This window comes from Nyctereutes procyonoides, unplaced genomic scaffold (genome assembly GCF_905146905.1).
Source record: "Nyctereutes procyonoides isolate TBG_1078 unplaced genomic scaffold, NYPRO_anot_genome, whole genome shotgun sequence".
NCBI lineage: Eukaryota > Metazoa > Chordata > Mammalia > Carnivora > Canidae > Nyctereutes > Nyctereutes procyonoides.
In genome coordinates this window covers 28,860,765-28,869,123 of record NW_026575132.1, presented here as the reverse complement: position 1 = coordinate 28,869,123, position 8,359 = coordinate 28,860,765, and the positions used below count along the sequence as shown (strand labels likewise).

The window sequence follows — 8,359 nt, the reverse complement described above, 5'->3', positions numbered from 1 at the left end:
CATTTTCTGTAAATCGTGTTCCTTTACACTTCATCTGGGTTGAATAATATAGAAAAGGATTTACAGTCAATTTTTCTGCATCTATTAAAAAATAGGTTGTGTCCTATTCCCTGCTTCAATTAAAAAATCAATGTCATTTTAAGGCCACGGGTCAGTGGACTCCTGGATTGCTCAACCAGTGTGAAGCCAAAGTGATGCCGGCCAAGATGACCTTGACTAGAACAATCGAGGAGGTTCACTTTTTCCATGTGAAAAGCTTTCCTACTCAAGACATTTTGTTTGGCTGATGCTGAACTCAGTCCACGCTCTAGTCCAGGGCTTGAGGTTTTAAAAATCAGAGGCCTGAAGATCTATTACTAGGAAGTCAGAACCACTCAGAGAAGTGGCCCCCAAAGACCTAGAGTGGAGGAGGTAGAGAAGCAAGAAGTAGCAGGGGAGATCATCTGGAAACTAGACATTCTTCCTCCTTACTGGATTATAAATGACTTAACACTTAGTACCTGATGATCAGAAACCTTCTGACTTAGGCCTCAGCGACTCACCTGTGGTCTTGTCCATCATGGTCATAAGACAACAGGACGGTACAATTTCTCCTTCTGGAAGCGTGTCTTTTCTTATACAAGGTTCATCCTTTGATATAGTTTCAAAAATTCTTCACCTTAAGGCAAAGTTTGTTTGTGGGTTCACCTCTAAATACATTCAGGAAACAAGTACTTCTCTCGTGCCCAGCCCAGGGCCCAGGGAGAGGTCAGTGAACAGAAGGAGCAGTGTTCCCACTCTCGCGGACCAGCCCGCTGTAACTGGACCCATCACAATCAGAGAGCACTTTCTTTCATCGCTGCTCTTACTCAAAGAGGCCATTTGGGAAGAAAATTAAAACCATTTCTAGTACCGTGAAAACCTTTCGGAATTTTAATGTTCTGAAGCAGGTCTCCCGAAAGACCTCCTTGTCTGTAGCAAACGAACATACTTCTAAGCAAATGACAAGCATGAATATTTCTAAGCACGAATAGAAATGAGGAGACATGCTCTCATCCACATGGGTTTCCAGATGGTAGATTCATCCTATTTCAAAAACTGCATAGAAATTCTGCACCGTTGTATAAAAACGTGGTGGTTGACATGACCTGAAGGATCATATTATCTAACTGTGCAAAGTAACATTATTCACCAAAAAATGGCCTGCTCATGCAGAAAAAAGAGAGAGAGAAAGAGAGAGAGAGAGAGAGAGAAACGATCTCCTCTAGCTTTGTATGGAAAATTAGTCTACACACTGTCTCCTAACTGTTCCAGCTGTGCTAAGCAAGAGCTGTCACGCTTTGTGGAAACACCACCTTAAATTATTGTGATTCTGGTAAAAGGGTCTAATTATTTTTTTGAAGCTGTCATTTTTTTTGAGCACATGAATAATTCTAACCCTTTTCTTAACCTGTGAAATGACTGCACTTTCCCAAATGAGGAGTCTTATTAGAAGGGTTATTATAGCCATCTCCAACCTTCTCCTCCAGTTGACCCACTATATTTTTATTTATTTGCACCTGGTGCACATCAACATCCATCACCATAAACAATACTTTTCAGTTGCATTGAGTTGCAAATTTGATTCCAGAGTCAAAGAAAAAAAAAACACCTTATTTAAAACATGTATCCTGCAATGGGATGTTCTCTCATCCTCTTATATGTCTTCTAAGAGTACGGTTATTTAAAAATGAGAGTTTCATGCTCGGGAATACCGTACTTTCTTTTGTGTGCTTCAAATAATTTCCTTAGCTCCTCCATATAGGTCTGATGCAACTCCTCAATCTGTTCCGGGCTTGGGTGCGGAGTCCGATGAACAGGGATTGGGCGGCCAACTGCAAAAATACAGAATACATCAGATGTAAGAAGACAAAATCACTCCACCACAAACTACTGCCTCTACTGGATGGCCCTGGAAAGATCTGCCAATCAGAATCTGTCAGGCCTGCTTGCTCCAATCCCTTGTTCATCTCCCTGGCTGTCTCCAACTATCACGCCATCCCATTTGATAACAAATAAAGAACTTTCCTCAGCAGTTGCTGCAGTGGAAGTACCCTGGTGGTTTTGACTTCGAGTCAAATGAACTACTGGGCTGACCACAGCTGTGAGTAAGAGGACATAGCTGTGTGGGCATGTCACTGGTACTGTCCCTCTGGTACAGCTGGTGTCCAGGCCACAGTGCCCTATTGTCGCCAACTGCAAACTCTTTGAGTCATGAGGCACTGGCCCTCTGCTCTCTTTTTCATGTCATTTAAAAAAATTTCAAGAATGTATATCTTCATAGCTAAGAATCTGCATTAGAAAACACACACAATCACAAGAATCCTATTGTTGGTAAGAGTAGAAAACAAAACCAAGCAGAAGTCCCAGTAGAAAATTCACTAAATAAACCACAGAACATTCACTCAACAGAATCTTAGGCAGCAGGTTTTTTTTTTTAAAAATGAAATTATATGCATACACACACACACACATCGAGGTCTAGAACATATGAAGTAGGAAAAAGAGTTGTAAAATAGTATGGTATGATCCCATTTATGGAAAAAATATTTATATTCTTAGGTGTATTATAAGCTTTAGTGTGTTTAAAAAGTCTAGAAATAGACGGATAACCATTACCTCTAGGAAGGAAGGAAGGTAGAGACGGGGAAGTTTTCCCTCTATCTGTATTGCAGGAATTTTTTACAATGAGGATGCATTTGTGACTTGCCTGTCATTAAAAATCAACTAATTATTATTTAATCTGGCAACTTCTTTACATATTTAAAAAGGTGTTTAGAGGTGTCTCAGATTTTTCAGAACTACAAGACACACGTGGCTTTGGCATCTGCTCTCCTGGGTCCTCCCTGCTGTTCACTGCGCCCTCTGCTGCTTACTGATGCCAAGAGTTGAAAACCTGTGACAGGTTTTAGCAACTTGCTGGGCAGCAAAGAGCTCCTTCCTTCCCTCTATTAACTTGGGTAATAGGTCAAGTAGGGCCATAGGAAATAGAACTCTGAGGGTGAGAGGTGGCGTCCTTTGGCCTAGCCTAGGTTGTCCTGTGCTCCATGCGAGGTCCACATCCATGTCAGTAACAGAAAGTGGAGAGTTCAAGAGCAAACCAAGCAAATGTTAAGTCACAGAGAAAGGAGAAAGTGATAAATGACATCAGTATGGGAGGTAAGGGGGCACAGAGAAGGGAGTGATACACACACACACACATACATAACAAAATGCATTATTAAGAAGATATCTCCATCCATCCATCCATCCATCCAACCATCCATCCATCCATCTAAGGCAGTAAGGAGAGATATATATAGATACACATAATAAATATCACCTTACTGCAGTATTAGTATTCTCAAATTGCTAAGTCTTTAACCAGATAAAGCCTCAAGATTCTCACAGACAGGTCTCTTTGATAGCCTGGATGTCAAATTTACAAAGAGTGCACATCAGTCTTTTGTCACTCAACATAATGAACTGGAAACGTCTTGCTGTCAGTTGTGGTTGGAAATACAGAGGAAGAGAGGCTAACGCGGTGACGGGGTGGAACGGGGGCTGGTGCAGGCGCGAGACTGGAGACAAGGTCTAGTCCCTCACCAACAAATGCATTACTAAGCTAGGAACTCCTCTTTGGCCTTAATCTCTACATGTCTAGGATACACAAGTAGAACTCAATGATCTTGAAGCCTCTTTCCAACTCTGATCTTTTTGTTTCAAGAAAAACACTCAGAAATCTACATGTGAATTGAGAATCTACCAGCCAATGCCACTCTACCAGCAAATTTGCAGTTGTATAGAAAAATAGCTTCAAGGTGAAGGGCAACTATTCCTGGCGGGAGTTGGGAGGGGGCTTAGAGAGACAAAGCGATCTGAGAAGGTGAAGCATGTTGTTCCCAGCTTACTTTAATTAAGACTTGTGAATTATTAAGTCTTACTTCCTCTGAGCTCTACTACAGCTTTTTAAAAAAGATTTTATTTATTTATTCATGAGAGACACAGGCAGAGGGAGAAGCAGGCTCCATGCTGGGAGCCCCATGTGAGACTCGATTCCAGGACCCTGGGATCACGCCCTGAGCCAAAAAGGCAGATGCTCAACTGCCAAGCCACCCAGGCGTCCCTCCTACAGCTAATCTCAATCCTGTTCTTTTCTTTTTAATGGGTTCACTATATATTAGATGGTTCTTCCAGAGAGCTCAAACATGCCCATATATACTCAATTTATCATAAGACCTTTCTTTTTAAAGTGTGAAATGGACTGCTTCATCCTTGCCTCTCTCTCATTTACACGTAGAGAAACTGAGATGCTGGAAATTCCCAAACTACACACACACACACACACACACACACACACACAGAATTCAGGAGGTAAAGCCAGTACTCCTGCCCCCCCCCACTAACCCCAAAACTGGATTAGAAATTAAGAAATATTTCTCAATTACTTTTTAGGGTTAAAGACAGAGGTAACAAAACAAAGACTTGCAAATCTATGAAGGGTCTCCAGAGCCCTAGGAGACCAGAATTCTCTCTCTACAAAAAAGGAGATTTTTTACTGCCAAGGAAAAGAAAACAAACCTAAAGACTAAATTAGCTGCAAATTGCCCTGTAACTCTCTTTTTACAACACAAAGGGAAAACCCCAGTTGCCTCAGCCTGCTTTTGGAAATGAACTCCTGGCCCTGGAAAAATCAGCCAACATCTCCTTGTGGCAGTCAGGAATCATAGCGGCCCTGTTTATGTTTCGGTGCTTTTTATAGCTGGTGGTAGCGTTTGTTCCATTTTCCAACTCCATCCAGCAATTCAAGATTAGTTATGCACTTACGGCCTCGCGGAGCAGCCTCAGCCCCATCTCTAGGGTGCTGTGTCGTGTTTACCTGAGAAGAAGAATGAGCAGCTTCATAGCCAGTGTACACACAGCTGGAGAGGAGTTTGGAAATGGGCATTATTTTCTTCTCATCGAGGCAAAGAGTAGATCCTCTGCAATAAGGAATCTTTGCTCTATTTTTCTTTAAGCATTGAAAATGCCACCAAGTTTATGGCTCTGACGGTCTCACACAGGAATCAGACCTTCTCTGGATGCTGCACAGCTGTACACTAGAGAAAGCGAGGCTACTGGTCCGGGGGTCAGGAAGAGTCAACGTGTGAGTGCCCATGAGACCTGGGCTCACTGAACCCCTGACTTACAGCAGAGGCTCAAATATGCTCATTGTAAGACAGTGTGTGTGTGTGTCTGTGTGTGTGTGAGTGTGTGTGTGTGTGTGTGTGTGTGTAAGCACTCACACACTCACTCAAAAACATTTATTAAATACTTAATGGGTTGTACTGGGCACTATGCTAATCTCCCGGAACATTTTTATCTCCTTAAATCCCTACTTTACATTCAAATTTAAATTAGGCACCCCTTCCTTTCTTTGCATTTCAGAGAATCCCTTAGCCTGCTCTTTTCTTCCCATCAGGAAACAATAATGACTTGAAATATAATGGACTACTTTTGTCCTCAAGTGGTTTCAAACCAGTTGTATTCTATTAAAGCACATTCCTTTTCCTGTCTTTATGTTAAAAAATTCAAAATTATAGAAAGAATAACGAAGTAAGCACTTGCATACTCTTCCTCTAGACTCTGGAGTTTTGAATAGTTTGTGTGCACACACACCCCCGCCACACGCATGCACATATGTACATACGTGTTATTTTTATTTTGTCGACCCATTTGAAAATAGCTTGTAGACATTAATGGTTCAATCGTGTTATCGTCCCCAAATATTGTGGCATGAAGCACCTAAGAACAAGAACACTGTCCTTTCTAACACCACCATCATCACACTTCTACATGATATTATTTTGTACTGAATCCACATTCAAACTCGATGAATGATCTCAATGATATCCTTAGAGTCGTTTTCCCCATGCCAGCTGTTGTGTCTTTGGGTGCTCTCTCCTTTTGGTCTTTCATGACCTCAATATTTTGGAAGAATCCAGACCGGTTGTTCAATACAATGTCTCACGATCTGAATTTGCCTATCTCCCCATGATTTGATTCAGACAAACACTAAGGCAAGAATACTTACAAAGATGGAAACACACTTAAGAGCTCTCAACAATCAGGCCAGGAAGCTTCCTGCAGTATATACCACCCCATAATCTCCTAGCACCTGGGGTGTACAGAGTGCTTTCCTACCTACCATGTCATTTGATGCCCAGAATAACCCTGGGCAAAGACAGGAAAATTATAACAGTCTCTTCTCCAGAGTTGGAAAGTCCGAGGCTCGGGGAGGAGAAATGAAGCCGCCTAAGTCACCCTGAATCAGATCCCAAACCCACATCACTTCCTTTTGTACACCTGGCTAATGCACGATAAACAGCTCCTTAATGTCAACATTGAGGTCTTTGTGTGGCTGGTGTCTGAGCATCAGCCACTACCACCATGTTGGGCCTACAATGGAAAGAACCAATTTCTTAATGGCAGTGGTTACATTTTTCCGTTTTGCCGTAAGCTTAAAAATGAAACAAACACACCCATCACATCCATAATTAAAAGGCAGACTAAGGAGTTATGAAGCCAGTGGAAGTTGTGAGACTGGACAGGATGGAGACCCTTCCTTGTCAACCCAGCCGACAAGCCTCTCTGGGTATCCAGAATTCAAATAATCTAACACTGGGAGGAGGGAGAGCCAGTTGATTAATAGGGAAGGAATGCAAGAGTTAGACCACCACCAGTTTGCAACCGTAACTGCCTTAATTGATTCAGGCAGGAATTATCAATGGATATTAAAGCCATCAAGTAAAGGCTGATAAGCAGAATAGTTACACAGTATCTAAGTAACACTATCCCCAGGTTACTCATCAATGAAAAGCAAAAAGTCTCGATAAATACATATATGATACAGATTATATATTTACATATATAAACTGTAGTAAATCTTTATGATTTAACTTTATAGCAGAGAAACCTGGCAAGCACTCCACTCAAGTGATCAAAATGAATATCCCCCACAATGGCACAAAGTGACACCAAGGGCCTCTTGATATGATGCACTGAGGAAGACACAACACCACTTCTGTGGAATTCCTGCCACGTATACAGAAGTGGGGCGTCATCATGAGTGAAACACGCCAACTCAAGTTGGGGAACGTTCTACAAACCACTGACCTATATTCCTCCCCACTGCTTGTGTCATGAAGACCAAAGGAAGTTGAAAGACTAATCCAGCTGGAAGCAGGTTGAAGAGGTGTAAAAACTGGATGCAACATATGATCCTGTTTAGGAAAAGAAGCACTTGACCCTCCCTGCCCACTAACCCCCAAAAGCTAAGAAGGAAATTATTGTGGCAGTTGGTGGAATTTAAATACACACTCTACACTGGCTAACAGCTATCTGTCAACGCCCGATTTCCTGAACTGCACTGACATTATAGGAGAGAATCATCTTGCTCTTAGGGGAGATACACAGGAGCAAACGTCATGATGTCTGTACATACTCAGTTGAGCAATAACAACAGTAGAGGGTATTTATTATAGCGTTAGAGAGAGAAAAACTGTAGTAAATGTAAATGTTACCAGCTGGTGAGTGGGGGAGCAGGTACACAGGGGTTCATTTTCCTACTCATGAGACTTTTCTGGACCCTTGAGATTTTCCAACATGAACTTTCAAAAATTAAAATTGACATATACTAGGATGTATGAAATCTTCTCCCTTTAAATGGCAAGTTTCCTTGCCTCTCTTACTTTCTTCCCCAAACAGGCAACTTCGCATCCTCACACCCATACTGGCTCTACACTGCGAATTGAACGGTAGCTTGCCTTAGAATGTTTAACGTGTACTTGTTGGAGACCTGGAAACGGAGGAGAAGAATGATTTGTTTACATATGTGCCTTGAGCCTCTATCCTGTGGGTGCCAGGAATGAAGCAGAGTCCCTGCTTTCCTGGAGCTCGATATTGTAGAAACACACAGAGCAATTCCAAGGAACTGCAATTCTTTACACGTGGTTCTTACAGTCTAAACTTCTTTCAGTTATCCCTCCTGGTTATCACCATGGATGTGATATTTAAATCAGTTTCTTTCCATCATTTATGTAATGAACCACAAGGTATGGGAACATCTTACTAGCTTTTGATAAACTGACAATAACAAAATATGTAAATTGTATGCTATTTGCATAATGTGTAAACCAAATATATGGTATCTTCTTCTTTTTTTTTTTTTACTTTTTTACTTAGGCTTTTACTTTATTTATTTATTTTTTTAATTTTTTTTATTTATTTATGATAGTCACACAGAATGAGAGAGAGAGGCAGAGACATAGGCAGAGGGAGAAGCTGGCCCCATGCACCGGGTTAGGCTTTTACTTTAATTCCA

The 8,359-nt window shown here is 41.5% G+C and overlaps 1 protein-coding gene across 1 annotated transcript in view; it reads right to left on the bottom strand.

Annotated features, from left to right (window-relative positions):
* Nucleotides 1–1,476: 1,476 nt before the first annotated feature.
* Nucleotides 1,477–8,359, bottom strand: part of MOGAT1 (monoacylglycerol O-acyltransferase 1) — a 33,039-nt gene continuing 26,156 nt past the window's right edge. Inside the window, exon 6 of the mRNA XM_055345426.1 lies at nucleotides 1,477–1,853. Coding sequence (XP_055201401.1) covers nucleotides 1,699–1,853 — 155 coding nt within the window. The 3' untranslated portion in view covers nucleotides 1,477–1,698. The remainder of the gene's footprint in view (nucleotides 1,854–8,359) is intronic.